The following is a 21461-nucleotide window of genomic DNA, read 5'->3' as shown; positions in this document are numbered from 1 at the left end:
CTGCTGCTGCTCCGCGTCGGCCCGACGTGCACATTTCGAGTGCTCGTTCCAATGTGACTTGCTTTTGCGAAATTTTCTGCTTAAATAGCGGCACAGCCGGAGAACGGCACAAAAGGGGCGCGGTCTCGAATGCCTACGCTCGCTCTGATTGGGCATCTGTCCGATTTGTACTGAAAAATTACTCATTTTGATTGCTTGTTTTAAGTGCTTTAACTATGTTTAGTCAGACTATCTATGTAGTTAAACAATAGCTGAAGTCTTCCTCTTTCGATTGGTGGTCCAACCATCTGGATTGATTCACAGGGAAAAAAGATATAAGCGTTCAAAATGTCCCCTTTTTTAACGCTTTTAAATGTGACGCTTTGGATCGAATTTCTGAACTGGCCCCCCAATATAGTAAGTAGAGACATAGTCCTATGTCAAAAAATCATAAGTAATAATATTTGTTGCTTTTTTGCATAAATATGAAGTACCTAAACTCATATCCAGCTGCTGCCTATCACCACAGACGAATTGATTCATTTTAAATTTAAAATGACTCGAGCCTACCACATTCGAAAGATCCAGAAAAGCTTCTTCCAATTTTCAAGTATATCGGATACCTCTTACTATTAATGATATGATGGTGGCATGAATTCAGAAACCAAACTGTATCAGCTGAGCGCCGGCATAACGGCATAACGTTACAGGACTGTTAAAATATTCATTTCATGTGTCGTCACCACGTAGTTTCACTTTATTGTTCCCCTGGTGAGGATTAGGTAATGCACGGATGGCGGCTGTTGCTGTCAGTGGCGTACAAGTCCATAAAAATAGACCTGTAAAAATTGACTCGCTCATTGAGAGAAATTCGGCAATATTAACTAAATCATTTTTATATAACACAAAAAATCCGGAAAAAAAGTTGGTGAAATTAATCAAGCTTTCCCGATTAAAAATGAGTGCACACCACTGCCCGAAACCATTCACAAAACGCAAGCTCCACTCTCCCAGGCTCCAAAGCTCTTGTCGTACAAATCATCACTCTGGCTACACGTTTACTACCGAGACATAAAGCTCGCATCAGAAACAAAAGCTTCAATCGTGCTCCGATTTCCGAACCACACCCAGAACGGAGTGCACGTTTCTCGAGATCGGGTTTCCACAGACTCTCTGTCTCTCGCTTCTAATCGCCAATCGATACCTCATTCTGCCAGCAATCGAACACCTGTGAGTGGGTGTGTGCGAGTCGATTTGGCTCATCTTTCGGCTGGAATATTCATTAGATGATGGCACTCGGAAGCACATTCCAGATGCAAGAATCATGTAGTTTCGATTGGCAGCACCAGCTGGAGAATGGCTTCCCGTACCTTCATGATCATGAAGGAGAGGGAAAGCGCTTATTTCTGCAGGAAGCTCGATTTTGCTGTTGATTATGGAATGGTGCGAACAAAACGGATGAATAAATGCATGTGAAGAGGGGAATTACGCTTTTTGAACAAAACACTTTTGTGCTAGCATTTGATAGAATCTTGAAACGAAATTTGGGAGAGTAGATTTCCGAAAGATATTGAACAGAAAATCGGTCAAATACTTCAAATCAAATCAAAATAGGGTTTCACGGAGTGATTCAGTTGGGCAATAAATATATATTCTTTATTCAGGAAACAGTAAATGCCAATTAAAATTTTGTCTTACTAGGCATTTTTCAAAAAAATTGCCAACGATTTCTACCTGAACTTAAATGTTCAAATATGGGATGATTTATTTTTTTAATTAAATATGTCTTTATTGAACTTTCTTATAATAATAATATTTCTTTTACATGCTAATTGGTATGGCTTAATGCTCTTCATCTTTGTTGTATTTTTCGTTTTATTGTTAACTGATCACATTACTTCAAATTGTTTTACATTTTTCCATTTAAAAGAATACATTTGGGTAAGAAATAAAAAATTAATCACTGTAAAAACAATTCTAACTTAAAATTAGAATAAAAAACAAAATTCATTAAGATATTGGCTGCAGGTTCGGAACCACTCGAGCAGAACCCGCTCCTGGTGACACCAATGCGGGAAAGTCCACGTCCGTGAATGCTGTTGGTGTTTTGCGACGATTTGGTTGGTGCCTGGTGGTTGCTTGCTGCCGAATTTTTACAAACTCAGCTCGTTTTGAGCAGCTCCGAGTCTTGGTGGTATGGTCACCACCGCAATTGAAGCATTTGGCTTCGATGTTCTTGTTGATTGTGTTGCAAGCTTGAGTTTTGTGCTCACCTCCGCAGGTTGCCTAAACTGCAAGCAGTTCGAACATTGCGTCACGTCACGGTGCACTGGACGATAACGTTCCCAAGTCACGATGATGTTGAAAATTGCCCGAACTGCCTTCAGCTCAGACGGCGTTGTCGATCCTTTCTAGAAATGAACCAGGTACAGCTGATCACGATACTTGATGTCCTTGTTGTGTCTCGTCATCTTGAAGACTTCGATCACGTTCAACTTAAGAGTTTTGAGCTCTTCTTTCAGCACATTCACATCCATGTCATACAGGCCTCGGAGGACCTGTTTCATGGGGCGTTTACCTGGATCGTCATGGCTGTAGTATTCAATCTTGGTGTTGTTCAGGAAATCCCGAACGTAGTTGTAATCCTTTCTGGTAGGTAGCAGAATTTTGAGTCCATCAGCACACAAGCGACTTGATAAACCCGGTCTGCCACTTTCGCACCGAGTCCGATGACGATGTTTTCACAAAAATGGGTGGCAACTTTTCCCGTTGTTTAAATTCTTCCTTCTTGCTCACGTCCACGGGCAGGGTAGCGAACTGGTTTCCAGATTAATTTTGATCGTCCTTGCTCAAACTGCCTGCCTTTGCAGATAACACATCGGCATTCTTCAGCTTCTTGGAATCTACCAATCGTGCTGGTGAGGATCGCCTCTTTTTGTTGCCGTGAGGCATTTTTGCACTGTTCAGCACTTTACAGGAGCTAATATCGAAGAGTACCACACTGGTTTATGATCCACAAGGGAATGGAAAGTCTTGTGATTAGATTAAGCTCCAAGCACTGTTCTTGTCAATATTAATAGTTGCAGTACATTCTCTAAATGCCGTCCGCAAATGCAGAAATACAACAATTAAAGCGGAAAATCAAAACAAGATGAAATTTCCGAATATTACAACATAAAAGTGACTTTATCTCCAAACAGAGCACTTTATCAAAATGAGGGAGCGGTCGTGGCTGAATGGTTACGATGTTAGCTTTATAAGCGAATGGTTCTGGGTTCGATACCCATCTGCTCCCAACGAGAAAGTTCTGGACTCATTAAATTTGGAATTAATGAAAAAAACTTCAAGCTCACGGCGGGGTTCGATCCCCTGTCCTTAGGATTGGTAAGCAAAATGCTTTCCACATAACCGTGGAGCATTGGTAGCTTGAGGAGGAATCAGACTGGTATAGTTGAATCCAAGAATCGGACTTAGAATCGCATTGAATGCAAGTTGAACATCAGAACTCTAACAAGATTGCATGCAAGATTTGCAAGCGCAGTTGAAATTGAATCTAAAAATACCTCGCTATAAATAGCCTGGACGACTGATAGAATTCATCCAATAAGAGATGAGAAGAATTGAAAGCATTCCCATTAGAAATGAGAACACACGAAGAATTCGAACAACAATGCAAACGGTCGTTACCACTCGCCTAGGGTGGCTCCTCAGACCATTCACCTTCCCAAAAACCGTCCAACTCCAAGCGAAACTTACTTGAGGATACCGTGGAGATTTTCCCTTAATACTCTTAAAAAAGTGGAGCATCAACACTTCCCGTCTTCCAATTCCCTTTCCTTGTCCCTGGTGCGCGGTGGAGATGGGAGCGGCCGGCAATGGACGGCTGCCATGGTGGTGAGAATCTGGTTCAGGTGGAATTGGTTCTATTCCCAATTATCGATTCCTAGGCAACTTGGGCTTAGACAATCATCACATCACATGGCGAAAATCCAGTCTGCAATCCGCTAAAATCACCGTCTCCTAGCGAAGCGAAGCGAAGCGAAACAGAGCACTTTATCAAAAAATCTTAGAGTGATTTTTCGATTGCAAATTCAATTTAAAATAATTAAATATTCACAGAAAAAAATAATGTAAATTTGGAAGCTGTAATTTTGGAAGGTTGAATATTACTACTTTATGATGTAATTTTACCTCAATTTAGACTGGAAAAGTGACATTACACCAGAAAAGTGGTAAAATTACACATTTCCAGAGGTAAAATCACACCTTTTTTCTGACATAAAAGATGTACCCCTTCCCAGATGTAATATTACAATGATTTTTTTTTCTGTGTTGTTTTTCATTTTTTGATCACATTTTCTATATTTTCGATTTTTTTTATTAAATTCATATTTCTGGAACCCAGTTTGGTTACAAGTTAGAAAACTTTAGTTTCCTATTTCTTTTTTAAGCCCTTGCTGTATCTCAACAATATTTTCTGGAATGGACAATAATTTCAGGAATGGACAATCATAGGCACCGCTCAAAACAAAAAATTAAAAACCCGGAATATTTCGGACAAAGTTTTACTTTCAATCGCTATATTTTGAAAATGGTGCACCTTGGCAAAAAAATTATGGAGTTAGTAAATTTAATTTCACATTTAAAAAAATGGGGTAAAAAAAAATACGCACATTTAGATTTTTATGCCAAACTTCGGCAGAAATGAGTTTTTCACCGTGAAAATTTAACACATTATTTGAAAAATAATTACCTAATTTATCCGCCACCGTACCTCCTGATCAACGGACATATAGAAAGGGCTTTTAAAATCACAAAACAATTAGGCAACTCAATTAACACTATTCACTAACCAAAAATGACGCTCGAAACACGAATATTCTAGCAAGGCGTGCGCGCTGCTCCACCATCCAAATTCGAGTCACTCCTCCTTGCATCACACAATTCGCGACAAAAATGCACACAAAAAATCACTTTTCACTCCAAATATTTTTTACGATCACACGATCCCTTTGTCAATTATGCACTAACTTTTGGGAAAATGATTATTTGTGAAAAAAAATAATCAAAAAACTAACTTAATCCACATATGTGGTTGGTGCCTTCCTCACTCTTTTCCAGCAATGGGTGAAATGTGATATGATGGGTTTGGACACAAATTTCGTTTGATTTCGTTAAGTTCCGCAATACAAAAAACACACATATCACTCAAGGGCTCATAAGTGGCATCTTAAGTGGTCATAGCCTGAGACAGGGTTGCCAGATCTTCAATGTTTTAGACTCGTTGGAAAGGTCTTTCGATAACCTTACCAACGATGGGTCGGATGATGGATCCGGACGTTGTTTACACACATTTAAGTGAGATCCGGCTACAAAAAAAGCACATAAATATCACTTAATTGGTCAGAACTCGAGACAGGGTTGCCAGATTATCAATGTTTTGGACTCGTTGGAAAGGTCTTTAAATTACCTAACTAACGATGCATAACATGATGATGTTTGGTACAGTTCACTGCCATTTATTCAACCTCCGAAAATATGCGAATACACATTTTTATACATAACTTATGAACTACTTATCGAAACTTCAAACAATTCAATAGCACCGTACGGGACCCTAAATCAAGTCGAATGCGACTGGTTTGGTCAAAATTGGTTCAGCCAGTGCGGAGAAAACTGCGTGACATAATTGGTCACATACACACACATATACACACACACACATACACACACACATACACACAGACATTTGTTCAGTTTTCGATTCTGAGTCAATATGTATACATGAAGGTGGGTCTACGACGTTTTTATACGAAGTTCATTTTTAGAGCAGGATTATAGCCTTACCTGAGTGAGGAAGGCAAAACCATCAAGTTTTTATTCTGTGTATCTCAACAATACATATACAACTTTGTCAAACACACCAAATCAATCAAAAATTCTTTGAAAAGTTTCAGATTTTCGAACATTGATGTACCATTTTTGTATGAACAGCTACCTAAATTGTATGAAGATTTGTATAGGTGAACCAATGACACAAAACTACTTCTTTAGCCATAGGGAAGGCCCCCACAAAGATTGAGCAAATAAAAAAATATAAGTAAAATCTTTTTCCGGGTTTGGTGGAGAACTGCTCACATCAAATTCATTTTTTTCTCAAAAATTTGCTTTTTGGTGGGACAGTTATGATCAGAGCGTCCAATTTCCCGGGGTTACAAAATTCCCGGGAAACGGGAAATTAAAAACAAAAAATCCCGTGAAATTTGAAATTTATCGAAAATTGATCTTATCCTGTTTCTGATTGATATTTTGCAACAAAATTTTATAGAACAGCAACTTTAATTGTCAAAATGAGTGTGGGGGTCAATTAATGGCTTGACTGCTTTTAAAAATCATACATATTTTTGAAAAAAAAAAAAATGAAATTTTCTGATTTTGTATGCCTCTCAATTCCTACCAAACCAAAAAAAAAAAACAATTGAATTGTTTTTTGATGAGAAGTATTATTTTTTAAATCAAATTATGAATCAGTAAGTAAAATCCATGCTTCTTTATGGTTAAGATGCTTTTAAATTTGTCTCTGTTACCATTTCAAGGGAATATGTTGAAGAATAACGTTGACTCATAAAGCAAAAAATAAAATCATGCAGAAATTATGTTTTTCATGGCTTGTTCTAGACCGTAATTTTATCAACAAAACTCATTTTAACGATTTTAAGGTAACATTTTGACTTTCAATCAATTTCACCTAAAATTTATATGGATAATGTTAAAAAGCTTATAAACTAAGTTAAGTAAATTTACACATTGATTTTTTTCTTCTTGAAAACTTATCATCAACCTAATTGATTGTGAAAAATTTGAATACTTTAAATCTGATTTTAACTACAAATACTTTGTACAAAGTCACCCCAAAATGCTAGATTCAATTTTTAACGCCACTATTTTTCAAATACTATTTAAATACATTTTTTTTTCAACAATAGTGCATGGAACATGTGTAGCCAACCCCAATACATGTTTACAAAATAATAATCTTGAGACAAACCTTACCAGTTGGAAAGAATATAAAAACAGAATGAAATCCTATAATTGTTACCCCGTTTTACAAGAAATATTATCTGAAATACACCTGAAATGAACCTGATTTCAATATGCACAGTAGATTAAAATAAATAAAATTAAGTGAGTCTCTTACTATTTCTTTTAATAAATTTTCAGAAAATTTTAACCAAAATGTAAGGAAAATGTATATTTCCGCTTGAATTCCCGGGAATATTACAAATTTCCCGGAAAACGGGAAATATTATTTTTCGGGAAATCCCGGAAATTCCCGGGACGGGAAATTGGACGCTCTAGTTATGGTTTAATGTGAAATACGGTGCTTTTTTGAACTCAATTATGAATGTTTTAGATCTTAAAAATGTTGTTATAAAAGCAAATCATTTTTCAGTAAATGACAAATTGTGAGTTCTAAACTTGTTCTAAACTATTTTTGGGATTTTTTTGTAGTATTGAAATCCTGGTGAGCACGTAGGTTTTTGCAAGAGTAGTGGGACACATTAAGTTATCTTCGATTATTTAAGAAGAGCTATGTATATTAAGGAAAAACAGGCAACATTCTGAATAGGAACAAATTTTAATTTTTTATAAGTTAGCAACGAACTTCAATGGTTTTTATCTCTGTTTAAAGTAATTTGGGTGATCTAAACTGTACACTAATATTTGAAATGAACATAGTTTTACATTGAAGGTAATGCACCAAATTCATAATATCCTGTGTAAAAAATGAGATGTTAAGTGTACTTAAACAGAAATACTTCGTAACACTTTATCTGGTCTGATATTGAAGATTTATGTAATTAATGCTTTATGGATTCATAGCATGAATTACTTGTGGTTTGAGTGGATCCATCAATTTAAAGCACAGTACTAGGTATCAACGTTTCATGAAAACTGCCCCCTTTCAATTCCACACCACACAAGTTACTGCTGGCGAAATTTCTATTAATACCCGGAGATTACTTTCAGTTCATTAGTGCCCACTAAAGTCATACTCCAAGCAATAGCTACAGAGTGCCAGAAGGTTAGGTGTACATTCATTTTCATTTCACCGAGTTTTCCTTTTCAATTTATACACTTGACTGCACCACCGTGACTTTGCACCACTTTAGCTCTCCCCAACTTGGATGCAACTTTCCTGGCCGCGGAATCCCTTGCGTCGAAATGGTTAATTTTCCGCGAGGGGGAACGCAATCATTGGAACCCACCAGAGTAGGTTGTTCTTCCCTCGTTCGCTAACCCCAAAACCGGTGGAAAAGTTGTTTTAATTGCATTTTTCTTCGGAATTTTCTTTTGCGCGCTAGTTAGTCCTAGCAGCTCCCTGCAACGCACTGAGGAAAACCTCTTCTTCCCTTTTTTTTCCTCCGTCACTTGAAATCCTTTTACGGAAATGAAAATTTAATCACAAACCAGTGGAAAACGCGCTCCCCCTCCACAAAGAGGGAAAATTAGTGTGGGAAAGTAGTTTTGTTCTCAAAATGAGGTACTTTCCGGTGGACCCCCTCCCGGTTTCCTCCCCCCCCCCAGAACCAATTTCCACGTGGCATTCGAGGGGAAACGGTGAGAATGTGAAAGTTTAAATAGAACTTGGATAATCGAATTGTAGTTTTTCCTCCGGTCGTGCAAGAGCATTTTCCTCCCTGGTTGGCGTGTGGTTAGGGGGAAACAAAGTTTTTCCTTTTTTTTGCTGAAAAGTAACAAAATGTCCCCAAGATCTCGTGAGTGTGCGAACATGTATGCGTTTCTTAAGTTGTTCCTCCGGTAAAACTGGTTGGAAGGAAAATGAGGAGGTCGGAGTGGAGTTTGTGGGATGTTTCTCTTAAAACTTAAGTCATATGTCAGGAAAAGTACTTGGAAACTATGCTGAACGATTCGCTCGCTGAATGGGGCGCGATGGGTGAAAAAGTTGTTCCGGAAGATGGTTAAATTTTGGCAATTGCGTTTTATTATACTTCTTTTTTGTTGGTCTTTAATCTTTCGGAAACCAGGAAACTCGATTTTTAATTCGGTGAAGTTTTGATTTCTTTTCAAAATGTTGCCGTTGTCATCATTTCATTAATGAAAAACACTTCTAAACAGGTACTTATTTGGGTATATTTCACAGTCCAGTAAACAATTATCACGAATAGCATTAGCTGCAAACACCTACATACATTCACAGAATTGTCAACACATCGAAACAGAGAAAGATAGAGAGAGAGAGAGTTTGATAGCGAGTAGATCGACCGCAGTTTTCCACGAACACACCCGCAAATTTACGTAGGTGGGAGTGGATGATCCCGTTTCCGCAAATTCCCTTACACGCCCGGGCTGGTCGCCGTGCCGTTGACGTTCACCAGGTTCGGGAACGAAACGTCAAATTGAATCAGGATAATGAGATACGTTGCGGTCGCGCCAATCATCTGGAAGTGGAAGAACGTGACGTGAGTGGGAAAGTGTGTGTGTGTATGTGTGTTTGTTTATTTCCGGGTATAGATGGATAGATATCACAAATTCAAGAGAGGCTTGTGCAACACACTGGTCAACAAATCATCGTGATCGTGCTATCTTGTCGCGCGGGTATTTGGAGCAAAGTTGAGTTGAAAACACCATTTTGTGCAGCTTGCAAAGGTTATGCAATAACGTGAAGTCTCTATAAAATTTAGACAGCTTTTTATACAAACATAGTACGTAATCATTCAAAAATGTGTAGTTAGTTAATACACACTAAAACGTTCTGTTTTCAAGTTCTTAAGCCATTTGATAGTTGATTACAAGTAGAAAAAACGTATTGTTTCGATTTTTTTTTCAAGACGGTGGTCGTGTATGTTCAATTCGAAAAAAAACCAAATTACTCACTCTACTGCATTGCCTTGACGTTCTCGATTGCAAGATTTCTATTCGAAACTAGGTGTCCGAAGGCTACAATTCTGGAGTTTTTTTTTAAAAGGTCCAATAAACCAAATTTCCAGTTTTTGCTTTTTGGGTGTTTTGAAACCTCCTTGAGTCAGGGGTATTGAAAAACACCCAAAATGCAAAAACTGAAATTTTGGTTTATTGGACCTTTTCAAAAAAACTGCAGAATTGCAAACCTGTTTAACACCTTAGCTTCCATCCACCCTGGGATTCGAAGTGACGACCTTTGGATTGTTAGTCCAACTGCCTACCAGTGACTCCACCGAGGCAGGACCCAGGGAGACGACTCCTACACCTGCACGGAGAAAAAAGAGTTCCTAAAATCGTGAACAAGCGTTCATGAAAATGGGAACCACGAACAAAGTGTTCAGATTGCATGGTACGTTTTTCAAAATCGTACCATGGGATTTGAACACTTATTCACGATTTTGGGAACTCTTTTTTCTCCGTGTGGACTAAGCTAACGACCTAACCTCTAGGTTAGAGCGGGGCCAACATTTACTTCCCCGTCCGATGGAAGGCGTGATCAGGCAAATCAGGCCGACTGGGTGAGAGGTAACCACGCTTACCCCTGCACTACGGGTCCCGGCTAGTTCTGAAAACACTAATTTCAAATAGCTGACTAAAGTTCACACCCAGTTTCTTTTTTATTTTGAAAATATGCAAATATAAGCAAATATAAGCAAATCATAAACAATTTTAAAATTTTAACAAGGGTTTTCCAACGAGCATTGGCAATAACTAATTTTCAAATTTAAATATAATTTAATATCATGGATTACAAAATTGCAAATAAAAAAAAAAAAACGTTTTAAAGGCTGGTTCAAATTTAATGTATAGTTTTTGTCACCCGTCTTCAAAGTTGGCCCGAAAAATAAGGGGGCAAAAAAATATGTTATCAAAAAACTTCTAAACTTCAATGAAAATTTAGGTGCAATCAGCTGAAATCAATTTAAAATGTATTCCCCTTTGTTTAGTTTCATTTATGATATTCAAATGTTGAGACTATGGCTTATTATTTCAATTTTTATATTTTTAGGTAAAATTTTGCTACATATTGCAAATTATGAAAATTTGAGTACAGTCGACTCTCTGGTTGTCAATATCCAAAGGACCGTCGAGGAAGAGAATCATCAGTTTACAGAACGATGCAAAATGAAGACTCGATTGAAAATATGTTTTTCTTGGTACCCAGCTATGGGAAAGAATCATGGCAACGTCCGGCAAACAAAAACAAACTATTGTCAAACACCCTTCAAAGCTTCGTTTCGTCAAGAAAAACGTCTATGCAACCCATCCAAGGGACCGTCGAGGAAGAGATCCTTCAAGCATGAGAAAATATCGAGGAATAAAGCCAATCGAAGTATGCAGTTTGAAGGGACTGAAGAATTCATCGATAGATGGAGCAATATTGATATCGAGAAGATCGACAGCCAGAGAGTCGACTGTAATTTAAAAAAAAAGGTATTTTGTGAAAATTTGAGTATTTCATTCAAAAACTCTAAAACTTTTAAAATACTTGCAAACTTTTCGAAGCGTTCGATACCCATATTGCGAATCATAATTATTTGAGTATTTCCGAGAAAATACGGTATTTTGTTAAAATTTGAGACTTTCATTCAAAAAACTCTAAAACAGTAAAAATGCTTACAAAATTTCGGTTCATTTGATACCCATATTGCGAATTATAAAATTTATAGTATTTTCGAAAAATACGGTATTTTGTGAACATTTTAGTATTTCATTCAAAAAACTATAATCGCTGTTTGCATGCAAATTTTCCAATCGTTTGATACCCATATTGCGAATTATAGAAAATTTGGTATTTTCGAAAAAATATGATATTTAGCGACAATTTTAGTTATTATAAAAAAAAACTCTAAAACCGTTAAAATAAATGCAATTTTTCGAATCGTTTCATACCCATATTAAGAATTATTTAAAACGGAATATTTTTTAGAAAATATGGTATTTTGTGAAAATTTGAGTATTTCACTCAAAAACTCTAAAACCGTTAAAATAAATGCAATTTTTCGAATCGTTTTATACTCATATTGCGAGTTATAAAAATTTGAATGTTTTCGAAAAAAATACGGTATTTTGTAAAAATTTGATTCTTTCATTAAAAAACTCTAAAACAGTAAAAATGCTTGCCAAATTTCAAATGGTTTGATACCCATATTGAGATCTATAAAAATTTAATATTTTCGAGAAAATACGTTATTTTGTGAAAATTTGAGTATTTCATCCAAAAACTCTAAAACAGCTGAATTAAATGCAATTTTTCGAATCGTTTGATACCCATACTGCGAAATATAAAAATTTGAGTATTTTTGAATAAATACGGTATTTTGTAAAAATATGATTCTTTCATTCAAAATACTCTAAAATAGTTAAAATGTTTGCAAAACTTCGGTTCGTTTGATACCCATATTGCAAATTATAAAAAAATATGAGTATTTTCGAGAAAATACGGTATTTTGTGAAATTTTGAGTACTTCATTAAAAAAAACTCTTTAACTGTTAAAATACATGCAAAATTACGAATCGTTGGATACCCATATTTCAAATTATTAAAATTTGAGTATTTTCGAGCAATTTTGTGAAAATTTGAGTATTTCATTCAAAAAACTCTAAAACAGTGAAAATGCATGCAAAATTTGGAATGGTTTGATACCCAAAGTGCAAATTATAAAAATTTTAGTACCTTAAAAAATACGTTATTTTGTGAAAAGTTTAGTATTATTTTTTTTTGTTTTTTGCTTTGAAACTTGCGTTTTTATTTGCGTTTTTTTATATATATTATTTTAAGCGTATGCATTAAAATGTTTAACATGATATTGGTGGATTAAGTCAATTTGAGAAAGATTTTAAAAATGAGTTATCGTCCGTTATTGGCGATAAGATTATCACCGATAGAATTATCGAAATAACGATAACAATAACCATTACAAAAAGCATGTATAATTTAGTTAGAATGTTTTTTTTTAACTCTTTCGGTCTTGTTTTTTTATTGAAAACTTTGAGAAATACAGGCATTTATTGAGAATTTGTATTATTCGGGCCTTGACTAATCGGGTCCTGTCTGAAGTCAACAAGCTCCAAAGAATTACTTGATAGTGCTGATATGTTATGTTGCTGGGGACCATCCATAAACCACGTGGACACTTTTTTGGGAATCTCGTACCCCCCCCCCCTTCGTGGACAATTTTTTTTGTATGGAGCGTGGACAACCGTCATACCCCCCCCCCCTCTAAAGTGTCCACGTGGTTTATGGATGGTCCCCTGATACCATTTTTTGATATAATGACTTTAGACTTTAGATTGGATCTTCTAGTCAAAATCTCAACAAATCAAATTCAGTTGATTGAATTTTCTTTTGCAACCGCCACCAGAGTAACTCACCGTGTACAGCAAGGTCCAGTCGTAGACAAACAATCCACAAGTGATAACCGGGCTGCGATGGAGCAATTGCTGCGAGAAAATGTTAAGCTGCAAGTAAATGTAGATTAACTTTGTATAGAAACTGATCCAGCATGACTAATTGATTATAACCTCGTTTATAACCGCAGTGGACGTAGAACAGTTGATGGCCTTGTGGACGAGCACTCCAATGCGTTTACCCTGTGGGATTTTGAAGAAGTGAAAAATCAACAAAAAAAAAATGAAAGTATTTTCCGAGCACAAAGCATTCTTAGCGACGCAGAAATGGTTTGCTTAGTTTCCAAGGATCAATCCCTAGGAAATGTGTCCCTGAATCGTTTTGCTACTGTAACACATGCGGACATCCTTCAATTGTTTCGATTGAATTGGTGCGTGTCGTTGCGGTTTCACGGTAGCCTTCGGTTAACCCATTAAGCTAAGTAACACATACGTAGTTGGATGATTAAAACACTTAAATGTCCGAGTATTTTAAAAAATATGCGTTGGTTTTCAAAGTAGTTTAAAATCAATTAAAAAACACATTAAAACTTTACTCAAACGTACTTTAAAAAAAAATATTTTCATCACTTAAGAGTGACACCCTCAACCTAGGCTGAAATTACATCCTTCACAGAAAACTGTTATCCTTCCGGTTCACAAAAGCACCCACCAGCAACCGCTCCAGTCGCTTGACAATCACCATCATCACCTCGAAAGCCTGTGCGAGTCGTCAACCGCCATCCGCTTGGGACAGAACGAGCTCTCGGAAGGAACATTAAGCCATTAGAGTCCCGGGTTGTGTGAGTGAGTTCTGCGAAGGGGGACTTCGTCTGCCGCGGTCTACAGTGGAACCTTTCAGGATGAAGAATGGCTCGATGGTCTAGCAAAGCGGAACGCACGCGTTGATTTTAATTTTCTCCCTCGTGGAAAGCGACTCGTCGCGGGGCCTAACCCTTTTTACAGAGCCTTCGTTATTAAGTGGTTGAATAGGTGGTGTTTATCATTGTTGGGAGAATATTTGATATTTGTAATTTTTGTAAATTTTGTTATTTTTGTAACTTTTGTAATTTTTGTAATTTTTTAATTTTTGTAATTTTTGTAATTTTTGTAATTTTTGTAATTTTTGTAATTATTGTAATTTTTGTAATTTTTAAAATTTTTGTAATTTTTGTAATTTTTGTAATTTTTGTAATTTTTGTAATTTTTGTAATTTTTGTAATTTTTGTAATTTTTGTAATTTTTGTAATTTTTGTAATTTTTGTAATTTGTGTAATTTTTGTAATTTATGTAATTTTTGTAATTTTTGTAATTTTTGTAATTTTTGTAATTTTTGTAATTTTGTAATTTTGTAATTTTGTAATTTTGTAATTTTGTAATTTTTGTAATTTTGTAATTTTGTAATTTTGTATTTTTGTAATTTTTGTAATTTTGTAATTTTGTAATTTTTGTATTTTTGTTATTTTTGTAATTTTGTAATTTTGTAATTTTGTATTTTTGTAATTTTTGTAATTTTGTAATTTTGTAATTTTGTAATTTTGTAATTTTGTAATTTTTGTAATTTTGTAATTTTTGTAATTTTGTAATTTTGTGATTTTTGTAATTTTGTTATTTTTGTAATTTTTGTAATTTTTGTAATTTTGTAATTTTGTAATTTTGTAATTTTTGTAATTTTGTAATTTTTGTAATTTTGTAATTTTTGTAATTTTTGTAATTTTGTAATTTTGTAATTTTTGTAATTTTGTAATTTTGTAATTTTGTAATTTTGTAATTTTTGTAATTTTGTAATTTTTGTAATTTTGTAATTTTTGTCTTTTTGTCTTTTTGTCTTTTTGTCTTTTTGTCTTTTTGTCTTTTTGTCTTTTTGTCTTTTTGTCTTTTTGTCTTTTTGTCTTTTTGTCTTTTTGTCTTTTTGTCTTTTTGTCTTTTTGTCTTTTTGTCTTTTTGTCTTTTTGTCTTTTTGTCTTTTTGTCTTTTTGTCTTTTTGTCTTTTTGTCTTTTTGTCTTTTTGTCTTTTTGTCTTTTTGTCTTTTTGTCTTTTTGTCTTTTTGTCTTTTTGTCTTTTTGTCTTTTTGTCTTTTTGTCTTTTTGTCTTTTTGTCTTTTTGTCTTTTTGTCTTTTTGTCTTTTTGTCTTTTTGTCTTTTTGTCTTTTTGTCTTTTTGTCTTTTTGTCTTTTTGTCTTTTTGTCTTTTTGTCTTTTTGTCTTTTTGTCTTTTTGTCTTTTTGTCTTTGTCTTTTTGTCTTTTTGTCTTTTTGTCTTTTTGTCTTTTTGTCTTTTTGTCTTTTTGTCTTTTTGTCTTTTTGTCTTTTTGTCTTTTTGTCTTTTTGTCTTTTTGTCTTTTTGTCTTTTTGTCTTTTTGTCTTTTTGTCTTTTTGTCTTTTTGTCTTTTTGTCTTTTTGTCTTTTTGTCTTTTTGTCTTTTTGTCTTTTTGTCTTTTTGTCTTTTTGTCTTTTTTTTGTCTTTTTGTCTTTTTTGTCTCTTTTTGTCTTTTTGTCTTTTTGTCTTTTTGTCTTTTTGTCTTTTTGTCTTTTTGTCTTTTTGTCTTTTTGTCTTTTTGTCTTTTTTCTTTTTGTCTTTTTGTCTTTTTGTCTTTTTGTCTTTTTGTCTTTTTGTCTTTTTGTCTTTTTGTCTTTTTGTCTTTTTGTCTTTTTGTCTTTTTGTCTTTTTGTCTTTTTGTCTTTTGTCTTTTTGTCTTTTTGTCTTTTTGTCTTTTTGTCTTTTTGTCTTTTTGTCTTTTTGTCTTTTTGTCTTTTTGTCTTTTTGTCTTTTTGTCTTTTTGTCTTTTTGTCTTTTTGTCTTTTTGTCTTTTTGTCTTTTTGTCTTTTTGTCTTTTTGTCTTTTTGTCTTTTTGTCTTTTTGTCTTTTTTGTCTTTTTTGTCTTTTTTGTCTTTTTTGTCTTTTTTGTCTTTTTTGTCTTTTTTGTCTTTTTTGTCTTTTTTGTCTTTTTTGTCTTTTTTGTCTTTTTTGTCTTTTTTGTCTTTTTTGTTTTTTTTTGTCTTTTTAGTTTTTTTTAGTCTTTTTTGTTTTGTCTTTTTTGACTTTTTGTAATTTGGTTAGCATCCCCTAGCAAAGTAATAGGTTCCGTAACTACACAGAACGCAACAGGCTCAAAGCCACCACTAAGCAAACAACAACAGATCAGACGGTCTGGCGGCCGTGTTGTAATGACTATAATGGCGGTGACGGCTGGAACTCCCAAGAAGAAGGCGGATTGTTTTGGGGTGGAGGAATAAAAGTCATCAGCAGCTCTGAACCGAAAAGGGATACACACTCACCTCCCGGGTAATTTTGCTCCCGACGGCGATGAAAAACAGCACAAAGAACAGATAGTACATGTACCAGATGAAGTTCAGCACGCCCATGTAGAACAGCTCGTTCCGATAGATGAACGCCCGGAACAGCCCAAACGAGCAGACGACACCGATGACGAAGCACAGTCCCACGCAGAACGTTATCTGTAATTGGAGCGGAACGGTTAGTGTACAGGATGGAATGGGTACAACGGGACAACACCGGGTGAAAGGAGTTATGTTCCGCATAAACGGAAATGGTCAGGGTCGGCCACAAGAACTGTTTTTGGGTAATTATTTTTGGGCGGGTGAATAGTACTTGGAAATTCAATTTGGTGAAATCGAGACGGGGCCAATATTTTTCAAAGTTGGTTTTTTGTCGCATAACTGTAAAAGTGACTTGCTTCACCAAGCAAATTAAACCTGAATAAACTAAAATCATTTCATTGCCTCCCCGCTCTAAATGGAAACCTAACCGAGCCTTAATTACAAATCAGAACCCACAGCCTAGGCTTGATTGAGTGCCATAAAATTGCATTATCTGTGGCGTCCCCGTCGTCACCAACCCGTGGATTCCCGGAAGAGAGGGTGAGACGATTCACCTACCTGCACCGAGAAGCAGTAATTAACCAGCTCGACCACGTCGTTCAGCTTGTCGTGCAGGATCTTGATCTGCCGCAGGACGGTCAGCTGTTCCTTCTCGCTGCAGACGGCCGTCTCGGCGGTGTGGCCAGGAGCCGTCGTCGTCAGGAACCCCCCGGAAGTGGGCGTCGTCGGGAAGTACATCCTGATGGGAGAGAGAGAGAGAGTGGGGAGAAACCTTAATGAGGGTGGTAATTGATGTCGGCTGTTTGGAAGAGGACGTGATTCCTGGCGCGTCCTCATTAGAGCATCGTTAGAAGAGTTGGACAACTCTTCTGGGTTGGCCTGGTGTCGTGTGGCGTTACCTCAGCATCGTGTCGGACAGGGCTTGCAGTCGTTTGCAGGTGAACCAGCCCAGGGTTCCGGCGGTGCTGCAACACACCGAGTAGTGCAAACTTATGTACGTTGTGGCGAAAAAATACCAAACATTTGCGAAATCAGCTTTAGTCCAGTACATCAGCATGAGCAAACACGTTGGAGTTGTGGAAAGGTGCATCATTATTGACGACAAGTTTCGATGACTCCTGTAGTCTAGGTCAGTTTTTAATAACTTTAGCTGGAGAAAAAACAGATCATAAAACACTTCAGCTTTTTTACAGCAACCGTTGTAAACTTCACCTGCCCATCGATGTATTCGAGACAACTAAGAATCGATACTATTTTCCCGGAAAGAACCATGCAGAAAACGGTGCAACAAATCGGTAAAACATAGTTCATACAAACAAGAATCACAATACTGCGATTCATCACTGAAGATTTCAAGTCTTCGTCAACGTCATCTGGAACGTATTTGAAAATAACCCAACTAATTGCTACAAAAACCACCACCACTTGGCACCAGTTGACAACCTTTTGCCAAATCTTCACCTTTTCGGTCGTGTAAAAAGGTAACAACCCGATCAACTTGCATGCAATTTCACACGGTCGGAACGCATCGCGGGCGTTTTGAGTCATGGTCTGCGTTGAGTTGCGAACGAATCGATACTGAGTTAAGATATGAACGATTAATTAGGTTGACAACCGCTGCTTTTTGCGCACTGATAAGAAATTTGATTGACAGTGGCATAAGCTCTCCAGAGAGTGATACCACAAGGAATGGGTATATATTTCTGATTTGCATTGTTTGGATTTCTGGGAATTTCATCAACCATTCCGTCTTAAGAAGGGAGACTTTTGGGGTTTTGTAATATTCAATCTAAAAGTACCTAAATTGCTATAGTTTGATATTCAAATGATCTAACTCAGTCAAGAATAAAAATTCAATCTAATTAGTTGATAACGCCAAACAGATATTGGTGATATTTATCGCCACATTGAAAAAGTTTGTGATAAACGGCTTGTGATTCGAAGTCTGCTCCTCGATTGCCATCTTTCTGCAAAAGAAAAGTAAATTATTTTAATAACAGATCAACAATTTAATTAAAACGAACATTTCAGTTTTTTTTAATGTCTCCAAATTGGGGTACGAATTTCCCATTAGTGTGGTCCAAATCATTGAAGCAAGCAAATTGTGAATCTTGTGAATTTGCTACTAGTAAAGTATCGTTTTCATTCATCCGTAATTTAAACCGAAAACAATTTCTAGCTGGTAAAAAATTTAATGGTTGGGATTTCAAAGAATAAGTATATTAGGTGCCCTGAAATCTTGACAAATATTCCAAATAGACGAATATAAAAAGAAAAAAAAAAACACAATAAATCGAATTTTGAACACTTTAAAATCTACTCAAATCCCTGAAAAAAGGGCATTACAGGGTTAACAGAAAAATGCTATCAATGAGTTCATGAAAAATGTTTTTCCGATGTCTTTTCTCTAACTTAGTTTCAAAAATTCGAAATGTTTCAAAATCTTTCAAGTGTCCCATTGCATAATTTTTTTTTTTAAACAAAGTAATATTTTTGTTTTTGTAATATTTTTCTGCTTGATTTTATTTTTTGGGAATTGCGCCCTTTCCTTTTTCCTTTCTACTAACCCAAAATTAAAATTATAATTTATTTACATACTTTTGAATGCGTCAAAGTTCGTCATTAAACAAAAAAAATTTTCGTGACTAAACAAAACACACTTATTCAGGATATTTTAAATTGTAGGCCTCGATATCAATATACTTTTGCTGAAAAACAAAAAAAATACATTTAAGGAAAAAATAGTGTAAGAGGTTGGAGGAAAAGATTCATACAATATTTTAAAATCGCAAAAAAAATTTCAATAAAATTTAAAAAATTACTTTTGCTCTAAAACGATGCACTTCTTTGTTTATTTTTTTTTATGAGCGTATTTTCGTTTTTTTTTTATTTCAAGCGGCACTGCCTATTTAATTCTCCTAAAAATACAGTCTGGACTCGATTATTCTAAATTTTTGTTATCCAAAGGTTCAATTGAGTACAAGAGTACGAAAAATTTCGAATAGATGTCATGTTTCTATTTTTTTTATTAATCCTAATAAGGCCATTTCAAATATTTTTTGAAGTTTATGGCTTTCCCTTGAAATATCAGGGGGAAAACATGTATTAAAAAAAATCGGTGGAGCTTACTATTGGCTGAAAACAATCGGAAATGTTTTTTTTTTTATTTTTCAATTCCGTCGTGAAACCACTTACTTTTCCTGTCCGACGAAATTGCCTTCTTTCCTAATCTAATCTTATCTAATCGAACACAAGCGTAGCCAGTCTAAAGAAAGCATCCGGGAAGAACTTATGGTTAGATAACGCCATAAGTTCTTTCTTGTCATTATTAATGATTGCAGTACTTTCGAGAACCCCCGAAATGTATTACACTCACTAAAGCGGCCCGGCCTACTGCGTTGCATTAACCGCAAGAGACAGATTCTATGAACGGAACCCACATTTCATGGAATCATCAGGGGAAGAAGAAGAAGTGGGGACATACCGTACCAACCACTTCGAGTTATTTATAGAATATGGTGTGTGCTGTGTGTAGGGGAATCGTTGGGAGAGGGATTGTTGTATTATCTAGTAAATGACCTTGTGACATTATTTCACCACTACGGATTAATTCACTCAAGGGGTGTCAACCCCTCGGTGGCCGAGTGGCTAGAGCATCTGATTACCAATCCAAAGGTGTGAGTTCGAATCCCACATGATTCCATGCGTTTTTTGTTCATATTCAAAGTTCAATTATAATCGAATAATTTCAAGGAGACCGGTCGGGAATCGAACCCGGAACCTTCCGCTTATGAGGCGGGAGCCGTAGCCATTAAGCCACGGACCGGTCCCGACGAAATTGCCTTCTTTCCTGTACCAAAAATAACAGAATTGAATAGCAACACTTTTCAAAATAAATGCTGAAAAGTTGAACTTTTCAGCACTTGGTTCGAAAATAAATACTTTGCAACATTTTTTAATTCAAAGGATTTGTTGACAAAATACATGAACATTTGGCTTTTAATTTCACTCAATGGGTGTTTTTTTCTGAAATGCAAAAAACGTTGTATGGAACTCGTTGCAAAACTTGATCTTTTCAGCACTCGTCGTATTTATCCAACTCGGTGAACCTCGTTGGAAAAATGTACGATTCGTGCTGAAAAAATCCTCCTTTTGAAACTTGTTGCATAAACTACTATTCATGTGTTGAGGTTTATTTTTAAGCATTATTGAACCAGGTTAAAAAAATTTGAATCATGCTAATTACCAAAATAATGACAAAACCACGTATTCGTAAGTAAATATTTCCATTATGTAAAAAAAAACCTGCAAAATTGTTACTTTTTTTTCTCGCAATGTTCTTTTTCCAAATTGGCTTCTTTCGACAATGATTGATAAAGTGAAGATTAAAATCAAGCTTTTTTTTTTCCAAAAATGCATCTTAGCAATTCATCACGAAAACAACTGGGGCTCCTTGGCTGAAATAGTTAGAACCGTATTTTTTGATTGACCATTAGGGTGACCTACGCCGTGTTTGGGTGGTTCGAGAAATGGCCATTTTAGCGTATTTTCACAAAAACCTTATTTAAAAAATGTACCTCCTCGCCATTTCAACAGGTTTTAGCTGTTTTGGACGAAAATGGCATTTTTTTGGACCACCCTAACACGGCGTAGGTCATCCTTATGGCCAAAAAACAGGTCTAGTTATTTCGGCCAAGAAACCCCCAGCCCATTTTTGAGCCCGATCGGACGATTTGTTTTTTTCGAATCATACTGTTTCAAATAA

At 35.6% G+C, this 21461-nt stretch overlaps 1 protein-coding gene across 7 annotated transcripts in view; it reads right to left on the bottom strand.

The window, feature by feature from the left end:
• Positions 1–9113: 9113 nt before the first annotated feature.
• Positions 9114–21461, bottom strand: part of LOC6054226 (gustatory receptor for sugar taste 43a) — a 100790-nt gene continuing 88442 nt past the window's right edge. For all 7 annotated transcript variants that reach the window (XM_038264168.1, XM_038264169.1, XM_038264167.1 and 4 more), the window contains 5 exons: positions 17255–17435; positions 16634–16813; positions 13492–13560; positions 13342–13428; positions 9114–9443 (listed from right to left, as the gene is read on the bottom strand). In XM_038264168.1, coding sequence (XP_038120096.1) covers positions 9339–9443; positions 13342–13428; positions 13492–13560; positions 16634–16813; positions 17255–17435 — 622 coding nt within the window. In that variant the 3' untranslated portion in view covers positions 9114–9338. The remainder of the gene's footprint in view (positions 9444–13341; positions 13429–13491; positions 13561–16633; positions 16814–17254; positions 17436–21461) is intronic.

The sequence above is a fragment of the Culex quinquefasciatus genome, chromosome 3, assembly GCF_015732765.1.
Source record: "Culex quinquefasciatus strain JHB chromosome 3, VPISU_Cqui_1.0_pri_paternal, whole genome shotgun sequence".
NCBI lineage: Eukaryota > Metazoa > Arthropoda > Insecta > Diptera > Culicidae > Culex > Culex quinquefasciatus.
The sequence above is the reverse complement of the archived record's forward strand: the minus strand, read 5'-3'. Positions and strand labels throughout refer to the sequence as shown.